This window comes from Poecile atricapillus, chromosome 16, assembly GCF_030490865.1.
Source record: "Poecile atricapillus isolate bPoeAtr1 chromosome 16, bPoeAtr1.hap1, whole genome shotgun sequence".
NCBI lineage: Eukaryota > Metazoa > Chordata > Aves > Passeriformes > Paridae > Poecile > Poecile atricapillus.
The window spans coordinates 10,373,019-10,393,105 of NC_081264.1; the positions used below are offsets into that span (position 1 = coordinate 10,373,019).

General features: G+C 42.3%; 1 protein-coding gene across 1 annotated transcript in view; it reads left to right on the plus strand.

Moving 5' to 3' along the window:
• Positions 1-15,355: 15,355 nt before the first annotated feature.
• Positions 15,356-20,087, plus strand: part of BICDL1 (BICD family like cargo adaptor 1) — a 45,018-nt gene continuing 40,286 nt past the window's right edge. Inside the window, exon 1 of the mRNA XM_058851720.1 lies at positions 15,356-15,691. Coding sequence (XP_058707703.1) covers positions 15,371-15,691 — 321 coding nt within the window. The 5' untranslated portion in view covers positions 15,356-15,370. The remainder of the gene's footprint in view (positions 15,692-20,087) is intronic.

Here is a 20,087-nt window from a genome sequence, read left to right on the forward strand (position 1 = left end):
AATATTTAAAAGAGCTTGTAATAAACCAAGCTCTTTCTCCAGCCCTAACCCTGATCACACCTGGGTTACCATTCCCTGTTTCAAAATAAAGGGTTTGACTTGGCTGACTCCAATACTGTCATAAACCCTTGTTAAGTAGAGCATTAAGCACCACTGCTTAATGGGACCTAAATTATCCTTAGATTCCTGACACATTTTATTCCACTTTCTTTTCCCAAACTATCACAAAATATCCAACCTGACATAATAGTCATGCACACTACAGGGGTAGGGATATTTGCACAATACACATTTGGGAAGAGTTATGGAAGAGGGAAGTAAATTCCTTATCAAAGCTATGAAGGCAAAGAGAAATAATCACCAGGAAAACAATTACATTGTCTTTCCTTCTGCAGTATTTTTAATTTCCTCCTGAGAATTTTTGGAAAAAGACCACTCTGCTGTCATCATCCTGGGATAAGCAAAAAGGAAATGAAACTTTAAAGACCTGAAAGGCTGTTTGGTTTTTCTTCCATAGACTCTCACTAGAAGGTAGGCACAGAGATAATATTCTTCAAGGTTATTTTGACTAAAATATTAAAGGCCTTTTTTTGATTATGCATTCGCTTCATACATTCACAAACATTATGAGTATTAGCAATATGCTAATAATTGTATTATACAATTATAATGTTCTGGGTTTTTTTATGTATTGCTTCTATATTTCTTTATATTTACAGAAGTAAAATCCATTAAAACAGTTTTTAAAACACAGGGCTTTCCTATTAGATACATAGTTGTCATCTATCTTTTGATTTATTCATAAAAATGCAAACAGACATATGTGATGATGCTCTTCAGACCAAATCCCAGTTCTGAGGGTTTCTCATTCCAGCACACACTGCTCAGTTCTGACCACACTCTCCTAACACACAGCCATATGTTGAATCTCCCTGTAAGCCAAAACATAATCATGATAAATTTCTGGTGTGACCAAAATGAAATAGTAACAGAATTGGGTCACTAAGAATCTTTCTTTATGTGCAAACTGAGCATTTAACCACATGAAAGTGAAGTGCTTTTTTTTAATTCTAATTGTCTTCTACTTTTTTTTTTTTTTTCATATTTAGCTTAAAACAAATCCCTCATTACTTTCCAGAGAAATAATTTATAAACTTGTAGATGCAGTGAGAAGCAAATGATATTTTATATATCTCAGCTTCAGGCTTCCTTTGTGCTATCACAGGAACACCCCTGATTCCACAAAAATTATTTCATAGAAAGCAATTTATTAAACCTCATGATCTGTCAAGACACATGAATATTGATGTGTTCACATTAACATCTCCTGGAGCTGCTGAAAACTACATTTGTCATGACTTAATGGGAATTACATGTTGCACAGCAACAGGTGACAGGAGCTTAATTAAAGCAAAACTGATAAAGTATCTGAGCCATTATAAAAAATGTTTTGTTTTAAATATCCTAAAGAACCATTTGCATATTTTCATTGATGGAGAATGGAAGGCAACTCTGGTTTACAAGATAAAACCTAGAACAGGACAGGTACTGCTTATTAGATGGTGAGTGCATCTAACATAACACTGTGGAATTTCGATAGAATAATCATGTAAAAAATGGCCATATCCAGTTATATTTTACTTAGATTCCAAAAGAAAAAAGAGAACAGCAATACCCTTATGTGAAGAGACAGAATTATTTTGAGAGCACAATTAAAACTTATTATTAAAATTTAATCATATGTTGGTCCTAGGGGGAATGAATTCTAGATGTTCACAGCAGGACTCTTTTCTTTGCCTTAAATCAACTTATCCACAGAAAATATGTCCTTTCCTCAACTACAGCAATAATGTACTTGTTTGTGGGATTGGACCTCAGTGCCCAGATATTTTGTTACAAAAACAAATCCCATCAGATTGAAGTATCAAAATTAAATATGAAAATAGATTAAACAAAATATGTCTATTAAAATAATGCCAGCCTTTTAAAAGAAAAAAAAAACACAATCTTTACTAACTCTGATGACTGAAGATGCAAAGGTAGACTTGGATTCTTTGTGTAATTGAACTTGAAAGAAACTCTGTCTTTTTCCTTTGAAAATTTATTCCAGAAATTCCAGTAACCAATAATTTGTGCTCTGCAGCTCTATAGCATGGTGGGCACTGTGAATAGGGTAAAAAAGAACAATAGTAGCACTTTGTGCAGAGTATAAATAAAAGCAGCAGATGAGGCAATGACAGTTTTAATGTCAAAGGACTCTTCCAGGTAAGACTAAAAGAAATTTAGATTTGATTGCCTGCCTATTTTTTTAATCTGGAATCACGATTTTGGTGCCTTATGGATTTTAGATGTTCTTGCTCTGAGTGGGTGTGTTCATTCCTGTCCCAAAGAACTCGGCAATGGCAGCCTACATGTTACTTTATTTAATTCTTCTAGAATTAGTTCTATAATGTTTGCTTGGAGGCCAAGAGATATTTTACAGTGACTATTGTGGGATTCTCATTTTTAAACAGCTTTTCCATGTTAAGAATTGTGATGAATAAGTGATTAAGAAATAACACTGACAAACAGTGAAGTAATTTAAGGTTCATAAAGGAAGTGAATGACAATTTCTGGCTGCTTTAGAGGTCACTGCATGGTCAAATTGCTTTTTTTGGAGTGCTCTTCACCATTTCTCATGGTGATTGGCCTGGCTCACATTGTTTTCTCACACTTCTAAATTTCCTTTACTACCTGGAAAGAAAAGGCTCCAAACCCAGTATATTCTTCCTCCAAAAAAAATTGGGAAGGTGGGAAGTTGTTGCAATGGTGCAATGCTCATGGTCTGCCAAGGAATTGCATTTTGCCATTTTTAGCCAAAGGCTGGGTACAAAAATACAAATATTGAACGAGGAATGGAAATTCCATGTGGAAGAGTTTCTGTGGAATAAACATTTCCTGAATAAAAGATGGCTGTAATCTACTTCTTTTTTTCCCCTGTTTTTTGAAGTACTGCAGGTCAACTTTTGTTTTGAAAATAACTTTTTAATAAAAGGTAGGTTTATGCTACTATTTCAAATTCCTCTATAATTGAATTAATTACCTAAGTACCAAGATAGAATATTTTCTTCTTTCTTCTTCTCTCACCACTTAGCTCTCCAGTTTTCCTCAGACCTTGTGCATTGCTTCTCTGAAATTTGAAATGGATCAGATGCAGCATTAATGAATTGTGCCAGTGGATGAGAGCAATTAAAAACAATTAGTCCCTTGGAAACGAGGGGAGAGGTGCAGACTTGGCACACCCCACATCTTAAACCTTTTAAGCATGAAGCAGAAAGTAGCCAGCTTTTCATATCAAAGAGCTATCAAAAAAAAAGCCCAATAGCCAACCTCAAAATGACAAAAAAACAATAACTAAAAAAAAAAAAAAGTCTATCTTAAGTAATTGTTATTTGTTAACAAACAGCTACCACTTAAAATCCTCCAGAAGACAGCATTTAAATCAGTGGAGGAGTTTGGGTTCTGCATCAACCTATTCCTCCATGAACAGATACTACAAAGCAAAGATTATTTAGAATACAAGATGCTAGAATAAAAGAGATTTGCATATAAGCTGCATAGTTTGTTGCACCTCTGTCCTCTCCATGTTCCCCTGGCTTTCATTTCTGATGCTTTTCAGTATCCCAGCCTCAAAAGATGATGTATCATCTAGTTCTTGTGAATAAGGACTGCTACTTCTCTCTTCAAAAGGGTTCTTTAAATCCTGCTTGTTTTCTGGAATTCAGCTCCAAACTGAGACAGAGGCACAGCCAGGCGATGCTGGCAGTGGTGTTCAACAGCTGTGTAAAAGTCTTCCCCCTTACATGTAGCCTCTTGGGGCACAAAATGCTATTCCACCTTCAGAAATAGCCAATAAACAGGCTGATCCAAGGTATTTACAAACAAGGAAGATGCAGGAAGAACAAGTCTGTCTCCTCCTGTCATTGCCTGCCCCGCTGTGGTGTGAGAGAAGGACACACAGCCCCCATTGCATCATTCAGCAGTACCATCAGAAAATGGCACCTCCTAAATAGGATTTTTCTTTTCGTGCCTACCAAGTCATTTGTAAAAGGCCATTTCTGCCCAAGCTGCATATAAATCGGAGGTTGTTAGTGGATTGCTGCTCTCTGGCTTCATTTGCACAGAGCTCCGTGCCAAAACCACAGCTCTGCAGGACCTCAGTCGTAAAGAAGAAAATGATCAATAAGCCTGGGCAGCTTGTGACGCTCACTGACAGATTTTCACTGCCTCTATGGCTGTATTTTAATTTAGACAAAAATAGTTAACAGCGCAGTTGCAAGGGAAAAAAAGTCATCTGCTTCTTATCTAATGTGTAATTCAAAATTCCTATAATTGATCTTCATTGACAGTTTTTGCAAGCTCACTCACCCACACTGCACATATTGTGCTTCCTGACATAATTCCCGACATAGACGATGATATTTCAACAGAGGAAGCTTGTTAAATCAGGTCAAACAAAATAAAGAATTAGAATGTGCTGCAAGTCCTTGCAGCTGTCTGTCTTTTCACCCTTCCCCCTTACCCCCACCAAAAAAATACAAAACAAAACAAACAAAACCCACAAAACAACAACAACAAAATGCACATAAGACAACAGGAAACAAATTTCCAAATACTGGTACTTTTGTAATGGGCTAAAAATACAAAATTCAGCTTTGTTAAATGTTCATAGGCTTCTGAATTAAAATACATTATTTTCTCCCAAGATGCTGGACTATTACTGTTGATCAGACATAACTGCCAGTCTTTTATTGCTTCCACATGGTTTAATTTTCCCTGGAAGTGTCATATATATTCTAATGATCTGCTGAATTAAAAGAATTCTAAATTGGTTCCCAATTGATGAGGTGGTATTTCTGAGATAGGACAATAAAGGGCATTTTCTCTCACAGACAAACACAAAAATCCAGGTAGTGATAATGGGTCCTCAGGTGTCTGAAAGAGTGATACATAATTTTAGAGCAACACAAACAATAGATGCATTTTCCATTTACAATGACTGTAAATAAAGAGGAACATAATGTTTCTGTTTTATAAACACAATCACTGGCCTAGGCAGCCTTCTCCAGCTACTCAGACTACTCTTATTCTTCAAAGAACTGAGATAAAGGAAGGGTTCTGCAGACAATACATACAATTAATGGTAGTGGAAAGCCAGACAAGTTCAACAGAAGCATGTTAGAATAGATACAAAAGACTGGCACAGGGGAACCCCATTTTAATTTCTGTAAATACAGCTCCAGCTTTTAAAACAAAACATTTGAAGTGGAGAGTGAGGCACTTTTTCATAGGGGTAGATTCTTTTACTCCAGATTCTTTTTCTAACTCTAGGTGGAGTTTCCATAGCAGTTGAGACATGATTCCCATAAATCACCTCCCTGACCCACAGGTCTTTCTCCCATTGTCTGGGGGTGGCTCTTAGGCTGTGCTGCTGAATGATTTTCCAATTTCTGGTGGCTGTAGCACTGCAGGTTATTTATGCTTCACCTTATTGAGCTGATAAGTCATCAGGAGAGAAGGAGAGGCAACCAAGGATGACACATGTGCAGACGCACTAAAAATCACAGTAAGCTCTTACCTTTCATGCCCACAGCAAGTTCCCAGGAGGCTTCTGCACTGGGCAGGGATGTTGGTGTGCTTTGAAAAGTGAGACAATATTTCTTGAGCTCTGCAGACATATCATGTTATGTGCAAGCATCTCCTTTTTCCCACTGAGTAAGTTCTGAAACACTCAACAAACAAAAACACTTGAAGGGCAAACCCATAAATATTTCAGCTAGTTGTATATAGGTTATTCCTTTGGAGTTAAATAACTTGAGTAAAACTGACACAGTGTGTATTTTATACTGAATAGCACAAAACTGACCCAGGGAATAGCAAGGATTATAAGCCAGACTGTGGAATGGGAAACCATTCGGGCTCTTCTGTGAGGACATGCAATAATGGAATGTTTGCAAGGTAGTTGCTGCCTTCATTTTTGGCTTTCACTGAAATTTCTTCAATTTAAGTGTAAATTTGGGGAAGCAAAACTCATTTGTCTATATGATGGCTTTATATGAAAAAAGTGAAGGAAAATAAAAATTAATTAAATGCTTCACATAAGGCTACATCTGACACTGGCCTAAAAGAGGATAACTAAAATAGGCAAAAACATGTTTATTTAAGCTAAGATATACTTTTAATAGCATAGTGTTGCTGAAAGAAACCGGATGGCCAAATAAATGGCAAGCTAACACACAGCACTGAAATAATGTACAAAATATGATTTTTTGTTGACTCTTCCTTTCCTGCTCAACAAGGCTGATTTCATGTCATTCTAGGTAGGCAAAGGTGTGAAGCTTTATAAAATAACCTGATCTCCAGCAGAGAGGAGAATCACACACTGAAGGGCATTCAGCCAAACCCAGAGCCTGGATTGCTGTGAAGTTTTATCAGTCTCTACATCCAGGATGAAAGGCCATCAAGTAAGAAAAATATGCACCAAATCTTTATATCTTTATATCTTTATATATTTCTACAATGAGCATGTCAACATATTCATTGATCCCGGTGAAGAGAATCTGGCTCCCTTTTTGTCACATCACTGCCTTCACACACCCCATGGGAGAAGTTGGTTGTGAACTCACACCAAGGCTGCACTAAATGTTCATAAATGTCATTCCCAATGTGACTGAACTCACCTGGCCCCTGCAGGCATGGAATGCTGTACAGCAAAATGCAAAAATGGGAAACAAGAATAGAAGGCACTTTATTAAGGTAATGTTCACATCTAAATTTCACCCCCATATAGATAATGTGTGGGTGAATATTAGATTTAAGTAGCTAACTTAATGCAGAATATTTTAGTGACAAATATGGTCTATGCACTTCCTAAAATGTCTAGAGGTATGCAAAACAATAATATGGGAAAGGTGGGATAGGAAGAGAAAGGAAACTTTTAATCTTGAAATTTATTTTTAGGTGATCTATTGAATGAAGGTTTGCCTTTTCCTGCCTTTTTGAACACCCACATCCATGCAGCAGAGCAAAGATTCTGATGAATGTGATACCCAGAGTATCACAGCTTTCTCTATGGTTGTTTTTTTTCATATAATGTAGTCAGTTAATTAGATCTCCTCTGATCAATCATTGAATTACCGCTTCAAAAGGCATTATGATATGATGAGAGTGCCTTGCAGCAGTTAAACACTTTGATTTTTCTGTCCTAACACATTTACAACTGATGTCAACTAGGTCCTCCCAGCAGGAATAAAAAAATACTTTCTTAAATTACAAGAACAATTTATCATACAATTTAAAATCTAAAAAAATTACTGTAAAACATACCAGTAAAATTACTGCAATATGGATTCATTCTCTCCATTGGTCCTTGCTAGTATTTAAGACCAACTTCTTTCGTGCTTTCCATGTTCCTTATGTATTGATCTCAAGCCCTCTGGATCTTCAACCTTCTCTCTTGCTCTTGTTCTATTCAGCTGTTTTATACCATCACTGTTATGTATCTGAGCAGCTCCTTCCTTGATGCTCGGGAGTCTGACTCAAAAACTGAAGTGGTGTAGTCGTTGCAAAGAGATATTGACAGGAACTCTTTTGTTTTCCTTTTGTGACTTGGCTTTTGAAGAGAAACTGTGATCTAAGGGTTAAGACCATAGGTCACAACTCGGTCGTGAGATTTGCATGCCTTGGCATTGGGGACTGTTGGCAAGTTACAGCCTTGGCTTCTCCTCATCCCTCTGTGAAAGGGTAACAGGGATTACAGGACAGTGTCACCCCAAGAGTTGCCTCATTATGGAGAAATAAATAGAAAGTAGAATAAACAGAATAACAGTGCATTATAGTTTCTGTGAAGAGCTTTAGATTCCTTGGAAAGCAGACAGTACAGGGAGGGATGGTGTGTAGCTTTGGGAAAGGTGTGGTTGTGCTTCCTCTCCAAAAGCACATACCATGTGCCACATCCACGGATCTTTGCACAGTGCTGTACAGAGGAGTTCTTATGCTTGCAGTAAAACAAGAAAAAAAAGAAGCTTTCTACAACCTGCTTTTGTTTATGATTCAAGTCCCCACACAGGGCAAAAAAGATACATTCGTTTTCTGAGCAGTACAAGTGATGGAAAATGATTTACTTTTTAATCCTACAGAAATACTTTTGCAAGATGAAAGCTGTTCTGCTGTTGCCTTTCCAACAGGACAGTTCAGTCTGCAGGTAATTAAACAACAGAAAGCAATACCCATAATTCAACAGTATGGCTTAGCTATTATTTGGCAATTCTTTTTCTCTTGAAAACTCCTATACATAATATGAGCTTAAAATGGAAATCACTCATAGCAAGTTTAATTTCATTGTGAATTGTTCTCATACACCAATATTTAACCACATTTGTAAGAAACCCAAATCTTTTCCTGCCAGCTGAAGCTGTCCTGCACTCTTACAAAGTCTGCTATTTTGAATTTGAATACCTGCTACGTGGGCAGCAGACCCCAGGGAGATGATACACCAGTCTGGCAACTCGCCATTCTGTGAAATGGAAGGGTGCTGACAAAACTGAAGGGATTTAGAAACCAGCAACTAGGATGAGAAGACACAGGATTTTCATCTTTCTGGAGAAATTAAGGCTTGGCTATTTTTATAGCAAGGTTGATTACTGCCTCCCAAATTAAACCCAGGGAAATATATTATCATCTGGAAACTGGTTCCCTAGTACTTGCAGGTCTCCCCATGGCCAGGCTGACGAAGCAAAGACAGATTTCCAGGTGCCTCCAGAGCCAAGAGGAGAGGTTATTGCCCCTGATAGTGCAGAGCACTCCTGGGGCCCAGGGAGAGAGTGTCCTGTGAGCTGAACGTGTTAAAGGTGACCATGTTCTTTTTAGTAACTCAACTGTTAAAAAGAAACAGAAGAAATCACAGTTTGAAAGTGTGAAAAAGGAGAAAGATGACGGGGAATAGCACTGACTACCTCAAGCTAATGCAGGGTTCCTCATCCATGTAGAATGAGCTTTAGCTCACCAGGAGCAACTTAATTACTTCTGTTCGATGGTTTTCCACCCACATGTTTATCGGTGCTCTTGGAAAGTGCTGAGGAAACAGCTCAGGGCATGAAAAGGGATTACTCTCATAGGTAATGGGTGCTGCAAAAGCTCCTCTGAAAGCTTCTGTGCTGCACATACCCAGGATGCCTCCCCCTGGGCAGGATTGTCTGGCTCCTAATGATGTGACAATGGAGCAGATCCTGCAGGAGCACAAAGGTCCCAGAAGCACCGCTGGTATTTGCACCAAGGAGTTAACAGCTCTGAGGGTCAGTAATTACATTTACAAGTTAGTAATTATACTTACAAGTAAGTATACAGCTAATAAAACAATCCTGTTATCCTGTACTTTTTACTTTAAAATTTCTTATTCCCAAGAAGTGAATCAGGCCTCTCTTCAGATAATTTATAGAATACCAGTTTCCATAACAACATAATTGCTCAATGAAGCAAAAATACCTGGCAGAGTTGCCATTATCATGAAATAATTGACCACAACAGTGAGTGAAAGAGGCTGCATTAAACCCCACATTGCTTTGTGTCAAAATGGTCAATTACAATGCAATAATGCCAGATCAAAGACCAGCATTCCTAAAACAAATCATTACAAATCACAGCATATCCCTAAGAAGCAGAGTGAGATCACAGTGAACAAATATTTTTCCCTATAACAAAGCACAGAGTCATCATTTAATGGTAGCAGAACTCCATGGCCCACACCATGACAGGTAATTTTAGGACTTAAGGGTTTGCTGTAAAGAAATACAAGCAAGAACAGCTCTCTCAGTTTGTGCCTTCACAGAGCAAAGGCACGAGCTACTTTATAATTCTAAATAGGAGTGTTTGTTCACAAAGGCTTGGCAAACATTGTCATGTGGTAGGACTCAAGAGGGAGAACTCACACCCACTGCTGAAAACACCTAGTTCATTTAAAAAACAGCACCAGTCTAGATGTAAATGTACATCTCCCCATGGAACCATTACATCTTTACTCCTTCCTGCAGAAGCAGCCAGCCCATGGCTGGGTTTGTGTGGGAGCACTCAGACCCAGCACCTCTCATGTGAGTGTGCAGTGCCACCCTGCACATCCCCAGCCCAGCTCTGCTCCCTGTTGTGCTCACTGTGTCCCTGAGACATTTTTTGTTTCTCTGTCGTTCTAATTAGGAACGGCAGGAAGAACGACACGGACTCTCAAGGGAGTCAGAACAGGAGAGAATCTCTAGTTTATTGCTACAGTCATGTTATATAGACTAGTTCGTGGAAAGTACAGAAAGGAAACTCTTATTGGTTAGTAAAGTGCTACATTACCATCATTGGTCAGTGGGGTTCACCACCCCCCTGACCTTCTCCTGCAAGGAAAACACGGGAACAGACAAACAGCACCTGTAGGCTGTTTTCTGTCTTTGAGGATTGTTTGGAATCCTCCCATGAATTTCCCAGGCTAGCTTCTCAGGCAGGCCTGGCAGGCCATGGGGCCTGCAGCTTGCTCCAAAGCTAGCCTCCACATTTCTCTGCAGCTTCTCCAGCAGTTCTGAGTAGCTCCAGCAGTCTGTCACATGCTGCCAAAGGCACACTGCAATCCCAGCAAGGGTGTGTGAGGATGGGAGCCTCCTTGGCATAAGCGTTGGAGGATCATCCCACTAAGTAGGAGCCAGGTTGGATCCTATGTCCAGAGTCTCCCTGAAGCATGATAAGCCAATAAGGAGCCCCAGGTGCATGAGTGCCAGATCAGAGCCAGGTGTGAAACCATCAAACTGTTGGTGGGTTACCCCAAACAGATCAAACTGGGCTGAAATATTGGCCATGCAACTCCTCCAGGCCCAGAGTAGCTCTGCTTGTTCCCGGGCACTGTCAGCTTTGTTTTGGACAGACTGTTACAGAATGCTTCCAAACTTCACAACTCACAGAGACTAAAACCTGTAGTACAAAATAGTTACATCTCTAACTCCTATGTGTCATATTACAAGTCAAACTGTTCCCCTATTCTTTTCCCTTTGCACCCCTTGTTCCTTACACACAGGTAGGGGAGCACAGCATGGTGTTGGCTCTGTCCTTGGGCACTCCTGACTCATCTAGGCCATGCTTTACCCCCTTAGCAGTCAAGGGATGTTTCCCCTGAGTCACCATGGTGGATGAGTCGTCTTTCTGCTCTACCTGATGAGATATTGATAATCCTGGGAAAAAAAAAACTTGTCAGAAACTCTGTGGGGATATTGAGCCTTGAGAAAAATCAGGATGGTCTTTTATTTTTATCTTCCTTGGCTAAAACTCAGAACAGCTTTCTTTCCTTTCTGTTTAATGATAAATCTCTGGTTTTTTCACCCTTACCAAGCTCTGCTCCCATCCTGTATTTCCCTCCTCAGCATCAGAGAAAAGCTGGGCATACACATACTGGATAGATTTGGACATTACAGAAGCAAAGAGAAAGAAAGGTCACACATGAGTCTTATCTCTGGCTTTGCAGTTCTGGCCTGTTTTGCAAGCAAGACACATATATCCTTTAATTATTCATTAGGGTAACTGCAAACTCTCTGAGGCTGCCTGTACCTCTTGCAGCAGAGGAGGCTGTGGCTGTAACACCTCGGCACAGAGGTACACAAACAACCAGAAAAAGTAAAGTATTTGTCAGAAATGAAGTGCAGGAAAACAGAGAAAAGAATAAAGCAATTAATCATTCAGAATGGGGGGAGTGAGGCTGGGAGAGAGAGACAGACAGAGAGAGAATGGCAAAAGAAACCTGATAGCTTGTGCTGCCTCCCCTGGAAGTCTGTCAGCCCACTGGCAGGAAGATTAAGGATGTTGATGGGAATTCCTTTCTCACCACAGTCGGCTTTAAAAGCACAGGACAATAACCTACTTTTACAGGTCTGGCTGTGGCTTTCCCACAACACATCTTTTTCTCCCCTTACTCTAAACAAAAAAGGATGATCCCTTGCAGTGCCTGTTATCTGAGTGCTGCCCTCACAGCTGAAGTGAAGGTATTGATTGAAGCACTTGGACATTTATTGGATTTGCAGCTTTTCTGATGTGTGAAAATGCTTTGTCCTGCTCAAGTCATACAGTCCTACATGCTCCAGCATTTGTTGGTGTAACCACCAAGGGTCCAGACCCTCTGCCACACTTCCTTTGTGAACAGACCAACCAGTGAAATCCCTGCAAGGCAGAATGCAGATATCAAAGCATCAGATTTAACAATATACTTGACACTGGGCTTGAAGAATCTGCACAGTTTAGAGTTCACCTCTCCTTGACCCTCTGGGAAGGACAATACCCATTGCTGCATCCACAGCTTAAGCTGGATTGCCTGTTTCAGTATCTTGCTCTTTTAGGAACCTGTTTAGCATAGGGAATTTGCACTGGCAGGTTGCCCTGGATGGCTCATTGAGTCAAATTCTCCAATCCTCCCCATGGTTTATTTACTGGATTCAGTACTTGTGGGATGGGGAAAAGCAAGAAGGGAAAAAAATTACTTAGAGGCAAGGTCAGTGCCATCCTTTTGCCCCATAAGAACATAACCTTTTGCTTTCTAGCTTACACAGACCTGCGAGATTTTGATCTGAGCAAGGAAAGAATGATTGACCCTCTTAAAAAGAATCTTATACCACTCTCTTATAGCTATGCTTTCTTTTCATCCTTGATTGCTAATATCACAAAGAAGGCCTTCCTATGTCCTGGACAAGGTGACATTTCTGCGTTCTGTGATGACATCACTGGCATCAGTCACTTGCTCTTGGTTCTCTGTGTGCTTGAGTCAGTCTGGCCTTTTTGCATTTTCAGAAAGGGCCATCCCTGGAGTGATTTCCAGGCTGAAAGATCATTTGTTCTGTACACACAGGAACATTCTGTGTTGCAAGAGCATCAGCTCTTGAAAAGCCTGATCTAAATCTCCACAAGAACTACTCACTATTGCAGTACCCGAGGAATGAAGTCTCACATCAGGCTTCAGCGGTGCAATTAAAATAAAACCACCTCATGTTTGACTTGTTTCAAATAACTAGTTCTTCTATTTGCTGGGCTGAGGTTCTCCAAAGGACATAACCAAGGTGAAGCAGGGCAAGAAGAGGAGAAATGGGAGTTGGGTGTCCACTTATGGGCAGCAACTGTCCCAGCTCTCAGCTGAAATACATTTTAGGATCCTAATAGATTATGACACCATTTCACTGTAAAGAAACTGCATTGTTATAGTCTTAACAGTTTTTCATAGATACTTGATTGGGATGACACATACAGAATAAAATACTAATACAGTAGCATACAAAGGAGTTTTAGAAGCAGTAACATATTTCTAAAAAGCCAAACCAATGATTAAAATCACAGGACAATGGGTTTTGAATTATTATTTTTTTTTTTTTAAGTGGAAGTCAATAATATGTTGTGCTATAAACAAATCTTTAATCCAGGGTTACTCCAGATAACACAGTTATGTTTTGCAGTCAATAGTCCCCAAAAGAACATTAAGCTTGCATAGATGCCTGACTAAGATGGTGGCATATTTACAATACATTACACTGATTTAGATGTGCTTTTTCCTCTCCATCCAAACAATAGCTTTTCTTCATCCCTATCCTAACAGCTGCAGCAATGGGGTTTGTTTCAGGCTTTGTTTGGGAGATTAAAACCATCTCAGTATAATCTCTTTTTGTTTTATACACTGAAGGAAGCATTAGAGATGAAAATTAATGCCACAATGGATTTCATTAATCACACCAGGAAGCTTGATCTGCTGTAGTAGGCACTTCCAGCAGAAGGTGCTCACAATCAGTTTAAATATTAAACGCCCTCCTGTGTTTAAATAGTGATGATCAAATCAGTGCAATCACCGCTCCTCTTGGGACGGGGTTCTTTTAAAAGGGCCAATATTGTCCAAACCATCTCACCTTATGGTCAGTCCTTCTTTCCAGCAATGTAAGCATCAGTGGAACTGCAAGGACAAAAGGACTGGAGAAGTCAGTGCCTGGGGGAATTGCTGTGAGATAAAGGAGGTGTCACCTCTGGGTCACCAGTGCAAAAGAAATCACAACGGTCATAAGGGCCAACAGTTACCGTGGTGGGACAGGTGCTGGCAGCACAAGGCACCAGTCTCTGCCTGGTCCTTGGAGAGTAGGTGCTCACATTACAGAAAGCAGCATTGCTGTTAACTGATGCTGCCAGGAAAAAGGCCAAGCATCAACAGGTCCCCCCAGCTGGGTTGTTGGGATGTATCCCCATGAAAGGCAAAGTCCCAGTGGCAGATGGCCAGAGGGAAGTTTGCATCCTCACAATTCAAGTTATAACTGTTACGAATAATCAGCAGCTCTCCAGGGACCTGGGTCTGACCAGAGGCAGGAACCAGCCCTGCTTGAAAACTGCATCAGTCACCAACTGTCCCAGCCAAAAACATCCTTGGACTGATTTGTTGGGCTATTGCTTACAGATGAACAAGGTCTAAGTGAAGGAAAGGAAAACAAGCCCCAAGAAAGCAGTGTACAAAGGAAAAAACTGTGAAACTTATAATTCCTTTCTGCAGAATCTAGGAATCAAAAACAGAAGTTTCCTTTAAATTGTTTTTTGTGCAATCACTATTAAAGCCTTGTTTGAAAATAAAGTATAATCAGAAATTGAGGGAATAGGGTCTTAGCAAATGGGACAATGTACTGGTTTATGCAGCTGTATTCTGCCTCAGCCTCCCTTCTGTACTGGGATCTAAGGAGATCTAAGAAAATCAACAAAACCAAAACTGAAACCCCAACCAGTCCTGCCCCTAATAGAGGGAATAGTGCTAGGAGCTGAACTGACTACAACTCCCAACATTCACTGGGGGTACCTTTAGGACAAACGTTACCCGAGAACATCCCAAACACTCTGAAATTGAAAGCAAGCCCCGGTGGCTGTTGGAAGCTGTAGTCAGCTCTCCGGGGTGAACTACTGAGCACAAAGATCCCGAGAGCTGCTCTGGCAACCAAAAGATCCCCACTAGAGCCCTGGGGGAGCGGGCGGCGAGCAGGGAGAACGCGCTGTGCCCCTCGGGGGTGCCAAATTTCCTCCTTGGGCTTCCCCGATGTTCTGGGGGGATTTTTGGTCTGGGCCTGCGGCAGAAGTGGCGAGACCTGCCCGCCGCAGCCGGGGCCAGCAGGAGCCGGTTTCCCCCGCGCGGCCCGTGCCCGGTGGCGGTGGCAGTGTCTGCGCCGGTGGCCGTGGCGGTGGCGATGCGCTGCCGGGCCCCGGCGCCGGGGGGCGGGGGCCGGGGGCGGCGGCGCTCCCCGCCCAGCCGCCGCAGCCGCGGGCCGGGCGCGGGGGGCGCAGCGGAGCGGCGGCGGCGCGCAGGGCCATGTCGGCGCCGTGCCTGCGCCTGCCCGCCGCCGGGTCAGCACCGGCGGAGGCGGACAGCGCCGGCGGCATGGAGCCGCCCGGGGCCGCCGCCCTGGAGCTGGCCCTGGAGGAGGAGCTGGCGCTGCTGGCCGCCGCCGGGGAGCCGCCGGAGCCGCCGCCCGCCGCCGCCGCCCGCGATCCCGAGCTGCTCTCGCTGATCCGGCAGAAGGAGAAGGACCTGGTGCTGGCGGCGCGGCTGGGCAAGGCGCTGCTGGAGCGCAACCAGGACATGAGCCGGCAGTACGAGAGGATGCACAAGGAGCTCACCGACAAGCTGGAGGTGAGGCCCCGCCGCGCTCCGCCCGCCCGGCCCCGGCCGCGGGTTCTCTCCGCGCAACGCGGCCCCATCCCCGGCGAGCGCCGGGGGCGGGCGGCGGGCGCGGGCCCTGCCCGGCAGCCCACGGGACTCGCTGTGGCCGTGACGGGGAAGAAAGGGTCTGAGCGATGCCTGCGAGGCCTGGGGAAGGCAAAGCTGCCGTTCTGTCCCGCTCCCCCCGGCCCAGAGCCAGCGTGTGGGGCCGGGGCCGGGCTGCAGAACGGGCTTTCCTGCCCCAGGACCACCTGGGAGAGATGTGCGCGGCTCATCTCGTCACAGAAATACCTCGGAAGTTAAATTGGCACAGCAGGTACTGAGCTACAGAGCATATGTGACCCTTATGCTTAAGCTGTTGCAGCCAAGGCTTTAAGCATGGCAGGAGATAAGCCCTAATGATACATCGCTGTTAGCTGTTTGCTCTGAAAAATGCCTACAGGTATCTGGAGAGAGCTGTCTGCCAGGAACTCGGGGGATTGAGCTATTTATTGATTTTTAAAGATAAAATAGAGGTATTACAAAGAGAAAGACTTGTGCAGGCAGCTTTTTTTGGAACAACTCTCTTGCACAATTGTGAGAGAGGCACTATTATTCACTCTTCCTCCAAGCTACCCTTGAAATTGTATTTCTTCCAATAAGTAATACTGCTTAGAAGGCTGAGAAAAGCCTCTCTCACCTTTCTGGAGAGAGTTTGAACAATGCTGGATTAACATTCACATTTCAAGTCACAGCCCTAGACCAGCCCTTTTTGCACAGTCCTGTATTCCTTCCTAACAGACTTAACATTTCTCAAGTTCAAGAGGATTTGTGAAATTACTGAATGCCCTTTGTTCTCCTGACAAAAATTCCTCTCTCTTATTAAACTTGTCATTTTACCTCAGCTGATCCCTTCCTCTTTGCGGGGGAATCTCTCTGCCTTTGCTATTCTAATAGAAAAATAGTGAAGGTGATATTTGCTCAAATTGTTGCTTAGTGTCTCTGTTTATCAGATTAGAATTTCCCAGAGTATTAAAATTTGCCAGAGTGGATGTTGATCTTTAAGCAAGTATGTGGTGTTGTGCTGATATGGTTTTGCTTAGGAGTTGGAGTAGAACCTTTCCTACCGTTAAAGGAAAAACGCTCAATTTTAGGTACCCACTGAGCTGCCTCTTAGGGAGTTCAGGAGCCTCAGATACGACTCACTGTTTGCAAAATGTAGAGGTGAAAAGGAGAGGAGAGAAACTATGACTTTATAGTACTTTAAATAACATCACACAAATGTTTACCTCTGCTCTCACAGGCCCATTCAGAAGGTAAATGAAGAGATTGTAAACATAACCAACTGTTTACATATTTTCATCCCATTACTATCACCCTGACTTCCCAGTGGAATAACAGATTGCTATTTTCCAGGCTATCCATTTGAGAGGGGTTTGTGTTATCTACTTAAGGGTCATTTTTTTTTCCACTGGGTTTGGCAAATTTAACCCAGTGCTGCTTCATACAAAAAATCAAATTTCAACATTAATCTTCTAAAACACAAGCTTGATAATTCCAGTCTCTGCAGATTAAATCTTGGCCTCCTCCTGTTGCCACTGAAGTGAATAAAATTTCACAATAAGCTTTTCGATTTCAGAGGAGCAGAGAGGAAGGACTCACAGCTGTTCCCTCCTTCCCTATGCTGAGAACTTTCTGACAGTGACAAGAAGCAAAGTCTCAGATGAGATCCTTGGTGACAACCTGATATAATGATGTTTAAGTAGCACTGAGAAGGAGATATTTTCTCCCAGTTCACAGTTCCGAATTGGTTACAAGAGCTCAGGGAAGCCTCTCCATTTCACAACAGCCAAGGTACTGGTCTGCTCATTGGAGGCTTTGCCTCAAGATTAAATATGTTCTAGTTTTGTGGGTTCATTGTTGAGGTACAGCATTCCTGCCATACACTTACTCTGGCAAACCTTTCACTTCACAGCCTGAATTTAAATTTATTTCTAATCATGAAATTGAAGTTCTGTAATAAATTCTGATATGTGATCCTAGACAGTTTTATCCCTTGTAAGGGATTAAAGCAGTTAATACTGCTGTTCCTCTGCCACAGAGGAGCCTGCTGTGTCCAAGCATTTTACAATATGAACCCTCTTTATCAGCTGGGAAACTCCCCCTTGCTTTCATCTCTTCAGATGGGGGCCAGCCTGGCTCAGTTAAGTTGAAGAGAAGCTGTTTTCAGAGGAAAACATCTTCTAGAAAGCTGTAAGTTCTGTGTAAAAATCAATGAGCAGGTGGTGAATGGAGAGACACTCAGAAAACAAGAAACTCCCCTACTGAGGACAGCAATTTTCCCTATCAGAAAATAGATCTGCAGCCCTGAAGGTGCTGGGGTGAGGGCAGGCCAGGGGAGATGGCTGCTGGCAGAAGCAGGAGGGACCAGTCAACACATCTCATCTGGCTTCTCCTCTTTGCAACAGCCTGTCCGTGCCCCACTGCTCTGTTCTGGTTCCTCTGTCACAACAGAGTAAACTTGATATTCTTCACCTCTTTCTAACATCAGTCTTTGTGATGGCCATTTATTGGGGCTGCGTGTAGTGGAGATTTCCTTTTGCAGTGAAGGACTAAAGTGCTTTTTAAATGATTGACAGGGCTTATCAGTGGCTTCTAAATCACATTTGGGTGTCTGGGGCACTTCAGCTGCAGTGCTGCTTCTCAGCAGGCTGAAGTTCTACTTTCCATTTAGAGAAGGCCCTGGATCTTTCTAAACGTTGCCTAGCAGTGAAAGAGGCAGAGCTATAAAAGACAGAATTTTCAGTGTGCTGCTGAAAGTGAAATTGTGGCTGCTCCAGCCACACTTGGACTACAAACAGGATTTCTTTGCAATGGTTGTCACAGGCCAGGTGCTGGGATCTCAGACCTACTTACTGCATTAAAATATTTATATTACTGCTTAGCTCTCATCTGCAAGGATGTTCACTCTTTTAGTGTCTGAAACATGGGGAAATCCTCTGCTATGGGCCACTGTTTTTAATCAACTTTCCCTCATATTTAAGCGTTTTTCATGAAAGTCTGGAATTTGCAGAAAGATTTGGAAGGGCACAAGCAATGTGCTTCTACACTGAGCTGGAATGAGCATAAGAGAGGATTTGGGGACCAGGTGAAGAAAGAGAGAACATGGCATCTGCATGGCAGAGCAAAAAAATGGTGGAAGATTAGCAATACACAGGCCAGAGGGCTGGAGAGAAACTGGAGGGTATTGGCATTCAGACCTGCTTGGGAAGGTGACAGGGACCCTGCCAGGGAGGCTGTGTGTCATCAGCAATAGGCACCCAGGGGAAACAGCCCCCTCACAGCCTGTGTTTCTAACAAGCAATAAAAAGCCACTTCACATAAATGCAGTGCAATTTTCTTTTCCGCCTAGCAGGTTTATTTTTCCCTCCTATCAGAAGTGCCATGGGAATTGTTCACCAGGGAACAATTCACCTGGGAGAAATAGGCAAGTGCTACCAGTGTTTGGCCCAGTGTGTTTCTGTTATTTTCTAAGACACATTTCTTAAAGACTGGGGAACCTGATAGAGAGCCGCAGGAGATTATTCTGGGGATCAGAGGACAACCAACAAGGAGAGGACTCCCATTTTTTAGGTTTCCCTGCTAATCCTGGGACATGCCCATGTCCCAAATCTGTGACTGTTCTGAAAGTAAATGTGTGTCTCCAGTCACCAGGGGAAATTCAAGCTCAGAGTTTAGGATTCTTTCAAATGGGCACAACATAAATCTGCTTTGACCTGATTTTTGAGTCAAGCCCTCATTTAACTGAGCTTGTAAAACATGCAAAAGTTTCACCAGATTTGTGCTGTCCCTCATTTTCCAGCCAATCCAAAGCAGAGCAGAATCTCCAGAACTGAGAGTGGTTTCTAAGAAACCTGAACCCAGAACATGCACATGCATAATGTCTATAGCAACCAGTTCATTGCATCCATTGCCATTCCAGAGCGGACTGCATCAAACAATGGAGTTACTGTGCACTATCAAACTCTCAGACAACTAATTAGGTCAGGAATAGAGAGAACAAATGGATAGATGATTCAACTGTTGTTCATGAGACCCATATGACAACAAGGATGCCTCATCTGCATTCCTCATCAACAGTAAGGGTATACAGTTTGTATATTTTGACTATAAAGGCAATTTTAAAATAATTACGCCACTGACCACTGAAATACTGCTTTGGAGTTAAGCTGGGCTCTGCTAAATCAATTGCTTTGTCTGACCTATATATTCCGCCTATTGACATGCAGCCTACTTTACTCTTTTGGCAGTTATTTCAGTAAAAATTCAATGTGCTGAACTCCAGTGGCCAAGGACAGGCCAGTTGCTGGAAATGGAAAATGGCTGT